This window comes from Physella acuta, unplaced genomic scaffold, assembly GCF_028476545.2.
Source record: "Physella acuta isolate Inbredline_101_S28 unplaced genomic scaffold, ASM2847654v3 ptg000560l, whole genome shotgun sequence".
Classification (NCBI taxonomy): domain Eukaryota; kingdom Metazoa; phylum Mollusca; class Gastropoda; family Physidae; genus Physella; species Physella acuta.
The window spans coordinates 172,594-190,246 of record NW_026732079.1 but is presented as its reverse complement, the minus strand read 5'-3'; the positions used below and the strand labels follow the sequence as shown (position 1 = coordinate 190,246).

Below are 17,653 nucleotides of genomic sequence, written 5' to 3'. Positions count from 1 at the left end.
CCCCCCCCCCACACTGAAAGCCGCCTCTTAGTTACCTCCCCAAAGTTTAAAATAGTTTTAAACTAAATTATCTGCCCCTAATAGGCGTTACTAAACCCGGCTCTACGATTGTAAACATTTAGCGTGAACCACAGCTCACCAGACCATGTGGTGGTGGAGGTGGTTGCGATATGCCTAGAGAGGAAGAGAGGGGACTGCTAGGCGCGCTTACAGTTACAGCTTGTTTTCTAACATCTCCAAGAAGAGAATTATATATATAGATGGGCGGCCCTGGATATCTTCTGAACTTTCACTTACACACCAGTTTGGAGTATCCATCTAATGACGATGCTGACTACGCCCCTGAAATTGTATCCACAAACCAGTTTAGAGTATTCTTCTAATGACGGTCCTGGAGAACCCCCTAAAGTTTCATTCACAAAAACTAGAGTACATATATAATGACGGCCCTAGAGCCCCTGAAAATGTATCCACAAACCAGTTTACAGTATCCATCTAATGAACGTTCTCATAACCCCTGAAATTGTATCCACAAGCCTGTTTAGACTACCCATCTAATGACGGTCCTGGCTACGCCCCTGACTAAGCACGACGTACGGACGGAAATAAGAAAATTGCGACTGTCCCTAGCGGGGTATCTCTGCACAAACAGTACGCCGGCCACGGGAACAAACATCAGTCCCTAACTAGTCCGTCACTGACAGGGGAATGAGGGGGGGGGGGGGGGGGGGGGAGAATGGGTGGGGGTGGTGGTATCTAATATGAAGTCATCGTTTTTTTTTTTTTTTTCGTTTTTCTCTTTCTTCTTTATTTTATTTCTTATTTTCATAAAACTTTTACATTAAAAAACGTCCTAACAATATTTAATACAAAGTTATTTTTGTGATTTTTTTTTTCAATAATGAAATACTCTTCTGAAAATGAACAAGGAAAATAACTCCTGACTTAGGCTATATTACCACTCTTAAAGAAAGATTACATCTTATAATTATTTCCCCTTTTCAATCATATGGTGTCATTAGAAAATATGGGTATGAGGAAAAAAAAAGGATTTCCACGGTGCTTGTGGCAACTCTGTTTCTGTGGATCTGGTTTAAGCCGTGGATGAGTAGGTGGTATTTTCAGACCACCACATATATTACCTGGCTACCCATAGAAAAGTTGGTTTACAAAATAAATATATGTATGTATCCGGGGGTATCTCATACATCATTGGTTCAAATTGATCTTTTACATACATATTGGTAATGGTAAATCTCATACACATATATGGACCCGGGGAATCTCATACAAACATGGGTTCGTCAATATGTGAAACATTCATAAGGATTCGGGCAAATGCCATACGCACTTAAATCGGTTCGGGTAAATCTCATTTTACATTATAAAAATATAAAAATATATATTATGGCAAAATTAAATTGATGAAAAACCAATTGGACTGGAAAGAGTCTGATTTGGTTTTTGCATATCAATAAATCTATTTAAAATATAAATAAGGCAACAATGCGATGATGAGGCCAAAATAAAAATTGAAATAAAAATATCCCAAAATCGATGTTATTTTTTTTCAATGTCATTGATTAACACATGATAAAACACAGGCAGCAGGGAGTGCCTCCCTTACTTCGTTTTAAAACTTCATCTCTTTTAAGTCAGTTGTAGATCTAAATACAATAATTGTAACACTTCGAGTTTTACAACTCAGTTACAACTCTCACGGCAATTCAAGTCCAACAACCGCATTTCAAGTCAGATAACTTGTGTTCATATGTTATTCTATCTCTTTCTTTTTTTCTAACACACACTCGACAAATCCGGCTACGTTCCGTAAATCTAATTCAGGTTCTACAACTCAATCAGGTTGTACAACGTGTTCAAGTTCTACAACTACGGTACATATTCTACACTCGTTCACAAATACAAAAATCGTTTTTCCCCAACTACTGCAACCTTTGTTTAATACTGAGCGTATACAATACATGGTATACCATAAATGAACTAAGAAAGTAGATCTCTAAACAAAGTAAAACAGAGAACATAACAAAAGGTTAAAAAAAACTGACGCTGTAAATTACATTCTGAGGTACATTAAAAAGATTACATTATATCGTTAAACTCGCGCAAATGTCAACAAAAGAAAGCAGCAATTAATTAGAAAGTCAAACGCTAACGATTGCGTGTTGTTGTTTTTTTAAATTTTATTTTATCTGAAAGATTAAAATCAACAAAATTCCCCCTAGTACGTAAGGGTCATAAAATAAAAAAAAACCGACCATATTTGATGACGGTCGAAAGTCTCTCTCATCGACCACAAAACATCAAGGTCACCCCTTACAAAAGATGTCTTTGACTGCTGATGTAAGCGCTGCTCCAAAGGTTGCTGGTTACGGTTTGATTAAACTTGAGTGTATACTTTAGGTGATGGTGGGGGGAGGGGAGAGCTCGTGACCACACAAAAAAAGGTTGTGAGACCCAGAGCTTAGATTTCATTGGATGGTACAAGATACTGTCAAGGTTCTCTTTGAACTTTATTACAGTTGTAAGGGTAAGATCAATGGTAGGAGATCTGAAGGTTTTGTGGTGTAGTCACATTTTATTGAGGGCAGTCGAGACTGTTTAAGTACTTTGTCGAGTAGTATTTTTTTTATTTTTAGAAATGATTGGAGAATTAATTAAATGCAGTTGATTGGGTACTTTCATTTTTAGAAGTGAGTCGAGATTTGTTTCGTAAAGAACGATGCAGTCGCGTTTTCTATTTATGATTAAAAGTTGGTTGTTAGGTAGTTTTGGTTGTGTGATGCTTAAATACAGTAATTGAAAGTTCTCGTTACAGGCAATGTGAGAAGTCCGTAATGTATAAAAGCCATTTTTTTTCATAGACGCTCAAAATGAATCTGTAATTTATTATGTATAATTTTAATGTATAATTATTGTATAATTTTAACAGGAGAACGAATACTTTTTACAATTTGAGAGTCACAATTTTGTTGTAATGCTATGACATGACAAAATGCGCTGTAAAGTGTAATTCCTTTATTAGCACACACAAATACTCATGGAATCCAAAAACAGGGAAATAGAGCAACAGCCTTTAAAGTTTTCTAAAAGAAAGTGGTGATGCACATACACACACGAACGACAGGTAAACACAAACACTAACCGTCAAACTAAACAACAAATAACCTTACCCTGAAACCTAGCCAAAAACCTAACACTTAGCACAGTGGTATCGTTAAGGCCCGGAGAAGCGATGTGCAGTAACCTATCACCTATATATATATATATATATATATATATATATATATATATATATATATATATATATATATATATATATATATATGTACTAGACGTTTATGTAATTTTGTATAACCCGGTAAAGTGGGATGTCTTCAAGTGCCTTCGGTGTGTGACTTTCATAACTTGTAAAGCTAATTCTCCGCACCTACCTTACTGACCTAACGTTTAAGACTCCATTTCTATTATGGCTAGATGTAGGAACTATTTGTTTAAAAACAAATTGTTCCTTATAGTTGTGATGACCTAAAATTAAAACGATCAAGCATTAGAATTATGTATCGTTCGTTATACATATCCCAGTTCAGTTTTGTTCTTCTTCTTCTTCATTCGTAATGTTTTTATACTGATGGAATCATACAACAAACCCAATGTCGTGGATGAGCTGCACGGTAGTCCCAAGATTTGCAGGCTCACCATATATGGTTTCACTGCGTGGTGTGTTCGGGAGTCGGTGTTTAGAGCGAGTTTTTTCGCACACGTTGCGATAATCAGCATAAAATAAGCTCAAGTAAACACCCATGTAAGAAGTTTGGCTAAAATCTGAAGTCACTTTTGATGAGAAGATTATGAAAGTCTTGATAACCATTTAAAATTAAGCTTTACTGATGTAGAGGAATTTAAATTTGTGAAAAATGTAATAATTACCTCCCTTCGGAAAATTGCAAATTATACTGTCAAGGGAAGCAATTCAATTTTAAATTAATTACATATATAAAACTTACTTTAGCATGAAGTATAGACAGAAAATAAGCAAATAAAATTTTAAATTAGATGTACTTAGATAGATATTAGTTAAACAATCGTTAAAACTATAGGTTTATAAAAAAATTTAAAATGTTTTAGTAATGTATATAAAATATCAACACCGCGGCTGTTTAGAAATATTTAGAAATTTTATATCAGAAGCATCACAGAATTATATTGCAAGAGAAATTTTATTTACTAAGGACCATACATTTGCAAAACTTTTTGGTTTTCATTTGGTGTTCAAAATTATGTTACAAAATTTGATGTTGATGTACTTGTTTTAATTGCAAATAAAAGTATTAAAAAAAAAAAAAAAAAAAAAAAAAAAAAAAAAGTACCATTTTTTAAATTTTGGATCCCTGTCAAACAGGGACAAAAAATGAAACAACAACCAAGAACAAGAAATATGGTAAACTCCATATTCAGTCATCACACAGCAAAGAAACAAAACTGTCACCAAGGCAACAATTCAGCGCACAAAGAAGTCTATTGTAGACAATACCCAAACAAGCAAGTAACATACATCGACGGATATGAAGAGGACTAGTCCTAACAACAAGGAAATACAACTACAATGTTTAGAATGAGAATCTCTCAACACCTCACAACCTTAGGTAATCTAAAACGTGTTGTAACCACTTCTAATTTATCAGCTGAACAAAATATAATTATTTCTAAAAATGTGTTAGAATAGTATAAGTACAATGATAAAATGTAGGCTGTAGAATTTAAAAGTTAAAAATTGTTAAGCAAAGTTTAATTTTTACTTTCGCGTACACAGAGTGTCGAGTATATGAGCATAAAGAAAGAACTGTGATCGTGCGTTTGACACATTTTGAATTTTTATAGCCTTCCAGAGCCGGATCCTATCCCGCTGTCTACGTCTATATAAACACGATGTAGGTGGATGAAATTTCAAATATTAAGTGCTATATCATATGTGTAGCTTCTATCAACATTTTGGCGATTTCCGGTAGCCAAAAATGGTACCTACTCTACTTCCGGATTCTAAAAAGCCTATATACCTTTAAGTTACGTGTTCGAAATTTCAAATATAAGTATGAGATTTTATGCGAATGTTTGTGTCAACTTTTGAAAGATTTCTATAATGTGAACAAAATAACGTAACTACTGTTTAGATGAAGTAACTTAAGTGCCATATTTACGTATAATATCTCTTATTTAGATAACTTACTCATTTTGAGTGACCTTCAATATCCGGAAGTGGAACTTTATGTATTGCTTTTAAAATTAAAAAAAAACAACAAACATAAGCACCGTTTCTGTATGATGAACGAAATTTTAAAATAATCTTAATATGATCTTATTCTTCAAATGTTAGTCAATTTTGAGCGATTTCCGTCATCAGGAATTAGTATTGAAATTTGACAACAAATGTTACTTAATTAGATGTTTAATTAACTTTTGAAAAAAATTGTCAAATTTTTTGCTCTATTTTGCACACGATATTTACGTTCATTTGGTGGCATTTTGCTTTCTCGATTCTATTCTACTTATGTAAGCATTTCTACAACCAGATTGAAAGTGCCATCTACCTTACGTTAAGAGATGAATATACAAGAAATATTTAGAAGGTTGCTACATGTCTACCCTACCTGTATTCTACTGCATTCCACTACACCCCATTCCGCTCTACTCCATCTACTAAATGTTATGTGCTTCTACTTTGTGTTTTATGTTCGTATGGTAGAGTTATGAGAGTGGAATGGATTCAGTAGGAGCGAAGTGCAGTGTGGTATAGGATTTGCTATGTGGTGTTGTGGGGCGTTGTTCAATATTTTCAAATTTATTTAGACACGTAATTAACTATTGTGGAAATAAAGTAGAAACCTTTTTTTTTATATGAGAAAATGTTTTCTAAGAAATTGTGTCCATTGGATAGATTTTGTTGCTGTTATTTTATGTTTAACATATTTGTTCCTTAGATATAGTGTCCTTGGAATATTTTACGGGTATAATTGACTAAGATCATTTTTCCTGAAATATTGCCTTGAACGACTGTGTCCTTGATATATTTTGTCTAAGATCATAATAAGTAAAGTTCCCTGACGGTCTATAGGGCAAGTGAAGTAGAGTTCACTTGTTTCTGTGACCTCGGCAAATTAAGAGATAATGTGGTCAGCACTAACGTGAGTTACGCATCCTTCAGAGTTGGGTACGACTGAGAACCCGGATTCGAACTCGAGACTTACGGGCTAGCAGTCCAGCTCTCTACCGCTTGACCACTTCGTCCCTAAGATCATATGTCCTGAAATATTTTCTCCTGAGACGATATATTTTGTCTCCAATAATTATTCGTGTCAAGTTTAAGACAGATGTGTTAGTATTGTAAATATCTGTTAAAATCCCGATACCCTAATGTAAACACAAATATAAAATAAATAAATTATTGGAGTATCGTTAAATAAACACAGGCGAGTTCAAATAAATCTCATAAACGAATAAGTCGTGACGAAAGTCAGAAATCAAAACACAGCCGTAAAAGCTGAAAGTACGACTAATAGAACAGCGGGAACAGCCAGCCGCTAACACGATTTGTCTCCCCTTTTTCTCTTTCCTCGCGTTCACTTGGGTAGGTACAAATTTTGTTGTCAACGAAAATAGGATGGTCATAGAATTCTAGGATCGAACAGTCGCATGGCGGATGAGGACTGGAAGTGGGAACACAGAAATTGACTTGACCCCCCCCTCCCCCCCCCCCCCCCCCCCCACACACACACTTCCGCAGTGAAACTTTTTTTTCCTCTCATCCTTCTCTGGGTTGCTATAAAAATTAAATAAAAGTGACTTTTATCCGCCTTTCTCTATCTCGCCATTTCTACCCCCCCCCCCCCCCACTTCCTCACCTTGGTCTTGTCAGTCCCCAGATCAAATTTGACTAGTGCCCATCCCACCACCTGCCTGCCCCTTCCCTTTTGGACTGATTTTTGACAGTACCTCTTCTTCATCCCGCTACCGAGTAGTACCCACCCACACTTTTCTGATAACCCCACCCCCTCCCTACTTTGTACATAACCCCTCCCCCGCCATTAAATAGTACACCCACCCCCTATATTCCGCCACCCCTCCCCCACCCACTTGGTACCTACATCCAACCGACCCTCCCCAACTCGCTACTGAACAAATAACGAACCCCATCATTCCGCGCGCCCCCACCCCCCGTTTAGTATTTACCTTAAACCGTCCCTCCCTTGCACGATTTCCTCTTAGTATCCGTCCCACCCCCCATCCCGTCCCTCCTTAACTCGCTACTCACTAGTATCCATCCCAACCCCCCCCCCTCACCCCGCCCCTCCTTAACTCGCTACTCACTAGTATCCATCCCACCCCCTACCCCATCCCGTCCCTCCTTAACTCGCTACTCACTAGTATTCATCACACCCCCTCCCCCCACCACGTCCCTCCTTAACTCGCTACTCACTAGTATCCATCCCACCCCCTCCCCCGCCCCCACCACGTCCCTCCTTCACTCGTTACTCACTAGTATCCATCCCACCCCCTACCCCATCCCGTCCCTCCTTAACTCGCTACTCACTAGTATTCATCACATCCCCTCCCCCCACCCTCCCCTTCCTTCACTCGCTACTCACTAGTATCAATCCCACCCTCTCACCTTACTCCGTCCCTCCTTAACTCGCTACTCACTAGTATCCATCCCAACCCAACCCCCCCCCTCACCCCGCCCCTCCTTAACTCGCTACTCACTAGTATTCATCCCACCCCCTCCCCCCACCCCGTCCCTCTTTCACTCGCTACTCACTAGTATCCATCCCACCCCCTCCCCCGCCCCCCCACCACGTCCCTCCTTCACTCGTTACTCACTAGTATTCATCCCACCCCCTCCCCCATCCCGTCCCTCCCCCCCCCCCCCCCCCACACGCGCAATCATTGCTTGGACCAATAATTACGCTTGGTTGCTTTGACCACGGTCCATCAAACGAAATTACCACGTAGCGCCGCAGAGAGCCGCATCCATTTGGCCCCTCAGAGAGCCGCATCCATTTGGCCCCTCGGTGGGCCGCATCCATTTGTCCCCTCGGTGGGCCGCATTCGTTTGGCCCCAGAGGTTGAAGGATGTAGCATGAATAATTGACTGGATTCTAGGTGACAAAGCTTTTAATTTCGCTCCTATCATACCGAGGTGGTTTCATTGAATGGACGAGTCCAAATTTTCTAATCATAAAACTTTCAGTTTACTTTTTAGTCGGAGATTGATATATGTAGTTTAGCTGTGAAGTTTGGGGGTGGGGGGGGGGGGGGGTAATTGGATTAATTTCAAGCAGAGTTCACTAGCTTTCAAATAATTTTTGTAGTCTTATAATTAGTTTTAGTGTTGCAATTATGTGTATTATAGGAATTATCGAATGCAATGAAAACAACGTGAGCTTACACAGCTCTTACGAGTACCTGATTAAATTTGGTGAAAAATGCGAATGGTTATATTACTAAGTACACTATTATTTAGTATACATTTATATTACTAAGCACACTATTATTTAGTATACATTTATATTACTAAGCACACTATTATTTATTATACCTTTATATTACTAAACACAATATTATTTATTATACCTTTATTTTACTAAACACACTATTATTTGTTATACTTTTATATTACTAAACACACTATTATTTAGTATATCGTGAATTTTAAAAAAAAAGTGAAACTCGTAACTTTTTACGTCTATCACATTCCGATACATAAGCATAGACTAACTACATATTGAAGGCTGTATCAAAGTGATTGTTTCAGCTCTATTGCATCGTCCATATAGAATGAAATTCGCTCCCTGATAGTCATCAAAATGAAGCCAGCACAAGACACTATATGTTTTCATCTCAACTGTCTCATTGAAATCTTCCAGATTGTGACAGTTTTATGTTCCGTCTGTTAATGTCTCTACCTCTGTTTCTTTCTCAGTCCAATTTTTTATAATTCACAACGCAATCTTACATACATTCCTGTTATATTAAATTATGCCACTTGCGTTTTTTGATGCTTTCAGTTACGTCCCTGTGTTGTTTTTACAACTTGTCTTATTCATGTCCTGGATAAATTATGTCCCTTTATTGTTTCGAAACTTTGTCTTCGACGCGTTACTGGGTATTTTCAATATGATTGTATAGCCTGTAAAGCTGGCACACGCGTTTAGACACCCACAATTGTTTTCAGAAACTTGTCATGAGGGAATCATCAAACAAATAAAAGAAGGAACATACAGCAGAAACGTGTCATGAAGGAATCATTAACCAAATAAAAGAAAGCATTCAGCAGAAACTTGTCAAGAAGAAATCATCAATCAAATAAAAGAAAGCACATACAGCAGAAACTTGCCAAGTAGACTCCGAATTCAGCCTCTTTTTGTTTTTGTATTTGCTTCCATAGCATTTGTCCAACTAAGAACAAATTACAACGCAGCAGTTGTTTGATTTTGGAGTTGTCTCTCCTAGAAGAGTGACTGTCTCCAGGTAACCAGCCTTATCTGCCCGGTGGTTCAAACTCGAAACTTTTCGGTTTAGCACCAATAAGCACCCAACCCGACCACACGGAACCATTACCGGTCTAAATACCATACAATCTCACATCGATGCACTTCTTTACAATCAGTGGCGCCATCTTGTTTTATTCCACACCACCGCATCACGTGATGATCTAAGCAATTCTCACATTGTCTGTTCAAGTGATGTGAATTGTTATCCCTCTGGCGGTTAAGGGGTTAACTATAGATTTTAATCTGGCCAAATCGTGAACGAATTAGAATCTTCCTTGGAGCGGGCCAAACAAGGGTTAACCATCGATTTGTATCTCGTCTCATCACAACAGTGACCTCTTGTATTGATATTTTTTTTATTTTAACAAAATGTTGGCGGCACATTCCGGAATTGTTTCTTTTATTGATTACGACAAATCTGAAGTTTAAACCTCTATGATTGCAATTTTGAACATTTTAAAATAAAACCCATAGGTTTAGAATTAATTTACGTATTTAAAAATTGAAGTTTTAAACAATTTTCTTTTGCCTAGCCATTGGACAGGACAAAAGTTTGATTGATATCTTTTAATTATAAATTGTTGGTGAAATGTTTTCAAAGCTCACTTAAACTAAAACATCTCTCCTTAGATAAACTGGAGAGGTCTGACAGAGTTAAAAAAATAAAGCTACACATCTAAAGAACACGGTGAAAACATTTCATTAGTCTTGCTAGATGTTACACCGCTCACTGTGGAAAAAAAGGGCGGGGGGGGGGGTGGGGGGTTGCTCTAAATCTACACATGCAGCTACTGTAACGAATTATTTTTTTTTAAACAAGTGAAAAATATTTCTAAAAAATAAGTGACATCGTCGTTAGACCTGTTGGATCACCCACACTCTCTCTCTCTCACACACACACACAATACTGAAATACTGTAGCCAATCACACGTCGGTTTAGTAGCCCAATCCTCATAAGGCCGTGACAAAGTATTTTTTTAAACACGAAACACACTTCTATAACAAAAATAGGCAACGTTGTTAAATTTGATGGACATAGTCCCCCCCCCCCCCCAACACACACCCTACTGAAATAGTGTAGGCAATCACACGTCGGTTTAGTAGCCCAATCCTTACAAGACAGTGACAAGATTTAAAAAAAAACAGTTCTTAAACATAAGTAGACAGCTTTGTTAGACATGATAGACCCCCCCCCCCCCACACGCACACACACACCCTACTTAAATAACGTTTTCGATCGATGCAACTTAAAATAAGCCTAACATATTAACATTATTTTGTCTTTCTTCATTAAAAAAAAACAAAAAAAAAAAAAAGATCTGAAAAAAAATATAGAAGCATTTTATTTTCTGAGGCTTGTTTAAAGTTCAGTTCTTATTCAAGCGACTCCGTGAACTCGCCTACACAGTGTTGAGTTTGTTAAAAAGAAAATTTCAAAAATTCTGGAATGCATACAGGAACACATTTTTTTTCCTTGGACGACGTTCTTGCTAGATGAATCGATACCATAACACAATTTCGGAGATTTAAAAAAAAAAAAATTCAAGTGCAAAAATCTTCGTATACAAGAATAGACTCATGTCCCATGCTGAATTAGGTGGGTATGTTTTATAAAGCATTGATAGCCACTCTGTCTAAAAAGGGCTTATGCGATTTGAATCCACATGAGATGAAGGGGGAGTAAGCCGTTTCGAAATGCTATTTTCTAGGTTTTTTTTTTATTTCCGAATTTAACTAAACAAACAAATCTGCATTAGATTAGAGAGCTGAGATTCTCAAATTGTGGGTATTGGGACACTTTAGGCTTGAGCGGTGGACAAAATATTTGTAAGCTGGCTAAGTTTATTAATATATAAACACATTTTTATATTTCCAAAACCTTTTGTTTTTTTACAACAATTATTGTTTTTACATAGATAACTGTAAGAAAGTCATGATGCTGTTACACTCAATACAGTCTTAAAGTTTAAGAGCTGCCTATTTTTTTTTTTTTTTAATATTTGATCTGAACTAAAACACCGATATTTAGTTAAATGTAGGCTGTTATTCCGAATGTTTTTTGGTGCTGCCTATCACATTTTCTAAACGGATAAAATAAAGACAAACGTGTTGAAGTAGTTATTTGCGATGACCAAATTCAAACGAGGCACCGTGTGAGGGTACGAGTGAATTAGAAGTTCTTCTAGTCACACCAGTTGTGAGGGGGGGGGGGAATATAAACATCAACCACCCCGATGTGTGAGTGGGCGTGATGAAGATAATACCAGCTTGGTTATAGTTTGGAATTAACACACACAAGTCCGATACAAAAGATAAATGTCCTTTATTAAACAATCAAATTAATTCCCTACCAAACTAGCCTATTCTAAACTCTCTACTACTACTGTCTGCCGTTTCCTAGATCTACCTATCTGACCGCTCTCTTCACTAATTATCAACGGTTACCTAGCCCTACACATCTAAAACTCGACAGTCTCTGACCGCTTCATAACACCTTTTGCTCTCCTCGCTAGCTACCTATCAACTGCCGCTAATCTCTCTACTGACCCACGCCTCAGTGGTCAGCTGACCGTCCCACGTGACCGTCAGCTCCTGTACGTCCATTGGTCTAAACCCAACTATGTCTCTGCTATTTACCTGACCTCTACGACGCAACCTTGCGTCATCACACACCAGCTACATAGTATTTTTATTTGTATACGATTTTAATTGCAAACTTGCGTATATTTTTTTCCACACACGTCGGCTTTTGTTTCGTTTCTCCTTTAAAAACTCGAACAATGCATTCATTAAAAAAAAACATTGCTAGACTATCGATTTTGTATGGCTATGTAGGGAAAGATTTCTACAGTATTATACATATTTTATAACTGTCTATACTAAATACCGCTGGTAAACATTTCAAACACAAATATCACATTTGGAATAATATAATACGAGTCGTAATATTTGTATGATATAAATTATATATATATATATATATATATATATATATATATATATATATATATATATATATATTTATATATATATATATATATATATATATATATATATATATATATATATATATATATATATATATATATATATATATATAGGCCTATATATATCAGAGAGAAAACAGAAATAGAAAGAAGAAGGTAGCCTATAATAATCTACTCCCTCCCTCCCCTTCCATGCCCATCCACACGCTGCGAGAACCCAAACTTCTGACTTTAAATGCTGGCCAGAAAAGCATCTGCTTAGACACAGCAGTTCCATACGCATGGTTCAACATGTCTGCTAACAGCCTGGTTCAACATGTCTGCTAACAGCCTGGTTCAACATGTCTGCTAACAGCCTGGTTCAACATGTCTGCTAACAGCCTGGTTCAACATGTCTTCTAACAGCCTGGTTCAACATGTCTGCCTGGTTCAACATGTCTGCTAACAGCCTGGTTCAACATGTCTTCTAACAGCCTGGTTCAACATGTCTGCTAACAGCCTGGTTCAACATGTCTGCCTGGTTCAACATGTCTGCTAACAGCCTGGTTCAACATGTCTGCTAACAGCCTGGTTCAACATGTCTGCTAACAGCCTGGTTCAACATGTCTGCTAACAGCCTGGTTCAACATGTCTGCTAACAGCCTGGTTCAACATGTCTGCTAACAGAGTGCCTGGTTCAACATGTCTGCTAACTGAGTGCCTGGTTTAACATCTCTGCTAACAGCCTGGTTCAACATGTCTGCTAACCTACTGGTTCAATATGTCTGCTAACAGCCTGGTTCAACATGTCTGCCTGGTTCAACATGTCTGCTAACAGCCTGGTTCAACATGTCTGCCTGGTTCAACATGTCTGCTAACAGCCTGGTTCAACATGTCTGCCTGGTTCAACATGTCTGCTAACAGCCTGGTTCAACATGTCTGCCTGGTTCAACATGTCTGCTAACAGCCTGGTCAACATGTCTGCCTGGTTCAACATGTCTGCTAACAGCCTGGTTCAACATGTCTGCCTGGTTCAACATGTCTGCTAACAGACTGGTTCAACATGTCTGCTAACAGACTGGTTCAACATGTCTGCTAACATCCTGGTTCAACATGTCTTCTAACACAGTGTCAGCGCTCCCACATCATGTTTCCTTTCCAAGACTTATTTTTTTCATTCCATTGAGGCGAGGCGATCCTGCCGTAATTGATTTAAAAGGCTTAAGACCCCATCCCCCTCCCCCACCCCCCGCCAAAAAACTAACGGCGTTAAGCTATTGCCTTGACCTGATTAGGGAGGTCGCAGTTGGACGTACAGATCTCCAGGGACACGGGGCGTTTGTCTGGCATGACAGGAGCCGTCTGTGTACACTTCTGGCATGACAATTTACCTGGCAACTGGCAAACAAATTATCTCCACTCAACAACAACTCAACTCAGCCAAAAAAAACCAGAAAAAGTAAAGTAAATAATAATGTTTAGACCTAGTGATCCATTTTGCCAATAGAGTTTAGTTATTATGTTTCTCGACTTCCGTGTATGAAGGTTTGTTAAGTAGTTTGCACAGCCACCTCCATCTTCCTTAAAATGAGCGAGCTACCCATCACAGCAGGGTTGACTCAGGGACATGCTGATGCTACTGACTTGGACCTGGATTCAAACTCGAGACTTTCCGGTTAGCACCCTAGCGCTCTACCGCTTAGGCCACGCTATCCCATAAAAAATAGCAACACTTCAGCCTAAAACATTTGCAAAACACCATTATCTTATACCCTCACTACTGCTAAATACAACCTAATAAATATGCACTTTAATTCGTAGTAGCTCAACCTAGAAACTTTACTTTCCATGATTTCACAACACCTTTTCCAAACACTACAATTAAATCAATACACAACGCTTAAAATATCATGTCCTTAGTATTTATGAGTGTCAGTGTGAGTAAGTAATGAGCATACGTATTCGTAAAACGTTTGCCTTACTTATAAACACACACAAAAACAAGTAATTTGTATTTATGCCAATAATTTGTATTATGCAAATGTCGAACTGTATACGTCCATCTCAATAATACCACAGCAATATATACTATGTATATGCATGTTATATCTTAAGCACATGTAAAAATCAAATGCAAGCTTTTTTTTTTATTTTACCCAGCCTTAATTAGGTTTGCTTATATACACATCTACTAAAAACCTAGCACACATTACGATTACCTCTAAAACCTAAAGCCTCTAACATATACAACCACCATACTACATCCACCTACTACCGACGACTGATACCGAAACCACTATCTATACTTCAAGTCTGTCAGCGGATAGTGTCTACTTAAAACACCGATGCTAGAGGGCTCTATGTCTAGCCCCACAACTACCAACATACCCGCACACTGAATGGCTCTATGTCTAGCCCACAACTACCAACATACCAGCGTACTGGGGGGCTCTATGTCTAGCCCCACAACTACCAACATACCAGCTCACTGGAGGGATCTATGTCTAGCCCACAACTACCAACATACCAGCCAATGGAGGGCTCTATGTCTAGCCCACAACTACCAACATACCAGCCAATTGACGGCTCTATGTCTAGCCCCACAACTACCAACATACCACTAATACCGTTAACTTAAAGTACCGATGCTAGAGGGCTCTATGTCTAGCCCCACAACTACCAACATACCACTAATACCGTTAACTTAAAGTACCGATGCTAGAGGGCTCTATGTCTAGCCCCACAACTACCAACATACCAGCGCACTGGAGGGCTCTATGTCTAGCCCCACAACTACCAACATACCAGCGCACTAGAGGGCTCTATGTCTAGCCCCACAACTACCAACATACCAGCCAATAGAGGGCTCTATGTCTAGCCCCACAACTACCAACATACCAGCCAATAGAGGGCTCTATGTCTAGCCCCACAACTACCAACATACCAGCCAATTGAGGGCTCTATGTCTAGCCCACAACTACCAACATACCAGCGCACTGGAGGGATCTATGTCTAGCCCCACAACTACCAACATACCAGCGCACTGAAGGCTCTATGTCTAGCCCCACAACTACCAACATACCAGCCAATAGAGGGCTCTATGTCTAGCCCCACAACTACCAACATACCAGCCAATGGAGGGCTCTATGTCTAGCCCCACAACTACCAACATACCAGCGCACTAGAGGGCTCTATGACTAGCCCACAACTACCAACATACCAGCCAATAGCGGGCTCTATGTCTAGCCCCACAACTACCAGCATACCAGCCAATGGAGGGCTCTATGTCTGGCCCCACAACTACCAACATACCAGCGCACTGAATGGCTCTATGTCTAGCCCCACAACTACCAACATACCAGCGTACTTGAGGGCTCTATGTCTAGCCTCACAACTACCAATATACCAGCGTAATAGAGGGCTCTATGTCTAGCCCCACAACTACCAATATACCAGCGCACTTTAGGGCTCTATGTCTAGCCCCACAACTACCAGCATACCAGCCAATGGAGGGCTCTATGTCTAGCCCCACAACTACCAACATACCAGCACACTAGAGGGCTCTATGTCTAGCCTCACAACTACCAATATACCAGCGCACTTTAGGGCTCTATGTCTAGCCCCACAACTACCAGCATACCAGCCAATGAAGGGCTCTATGTCTAGCCCCACAACTACCAACATACCAGCACACTAGAGGGCTCTATGTCTAGCCTCACAACTACCAATATACCAGCGCACTTTAGGGCTCTATGTCTAGCCTCACAACTACCAACATACCAGCGTACTTGAGGGCTCTATGTCTAGCCCACAACTACCAACATACCAGCGTACTTGAGGGCTCTATGTCTAGCCTCACAACTACCAATATACCAGCGTAATAGAGGGCTCTATGTCTAGCCCCACAACTACCAACATACCAGCGTAATAGAGGGCTCTATGTCTAGCCCCACAACTACCAACATACCAGCGCACTTTAGGGCTCTATGTCTAGCCCCACAACTACCAACATACCAACACACTGGAGGGCTCTATGTCTAGCCCACAACTACCATCATACCCGCACACTGAATTGCTCTATGTCTAGCCCCAGAACTACCAACAACTAATACAAAAACCACTATCTATACTTTAAGTCTGGCAGCAGATAGCGTCTACTTAAAGTACCGATGCTGGAGGGCTCTATGTCTGGCCCCACAACTACCAACATACCAGCGCACTGTAGGGCTCTATGTCTAGCCCCACAACTACCAACATACCAGCCAATGGAGGGCTCTATGTCTAGCCCCACAAATACCAACATACCAGCTCACTGGATGGCTCTATGTCTAGCCCACAACTACCAACATACCAGCGCACTGGACGGCTCTATGTCTAGCCTCACAACTACCAATATACCAGCGTAATAGAGGGCTCTATGTCTAGCCCCACAACTACCAATATACCAGCGCACTTTAGGGCTCTATGTCTAGCCCCACAACTACCAGCATACCAGCCAATGGAGGGCTCTATGTCTAGCCCCACAACTACCAACATACCAGCACACTAGAGGGCTCTATGTCTAGCCTCACAACTACCAACATACCAGCGTACTTGAGGGCTCTATGTCTAGCCCACAACTACCAACATACCAGCGTACTTGAGGGCTCTATGTCTAGCCTCACAACTACCAATATACCAGCGTAATAGAGGGCTCTATGTCTAGCCCCACAACTACCAACATACCAGCGTAATAGAGGGCTCTATGTCTAGCCCCACAACTACCAACATACCAGCGCACTTTAGGGCTCTATGTCTAGCCCCACAACTACCAACATACCAACACACTGGAGGGTTCTATGTCTAGCCCACAACTACCATCATACCCGCACACTGAATGGCTCTATGTCTAGCCCCACAACTACCAACAACTAATACAAAAACCACTATCTATACTTTAAGTCTGGCAGCAGATAGCGTCTACTTAAAGTACCGATGCTGGAGGGCTCTATGTCTGGCCCCACAACTACCAACATACCAGCGCACTGTAGGGCTCTATGTCTAGCCCCACAACTACCAACATACCAGCTCACTGGAGGGCTCTATGTCTAGCCCCACAAATTCCAACATACCAGCTCACT

The 17,653-nt window shown here is 39.7% G+C and overlaps 1 protein-coding gene across 1 annotated transcript in view; it reads right to left on the bottom strand.

The window, feature by feature from the left end:
• The window catches only part of LOC131946406 (glutamate receptor), an 88,368-nt gene extending 74,838 nt beyond the window's left edge, over window positions 1-13,530 (bottom strand). Inside the window, exon 1 of the mRNA XM_059307153.1 lies at window positions 13,413-13,530. Within this exon, the coding sequence (XP_059163136.1) occupies window positions 13,413-13,530 (118 nt within the window). The remainder of the gene's footprint in view (window positions 1-13,412) is intronic.
• Between the last annotated feature and the right edge of the window lie 4,123 nt (window positions 13,531-17,653).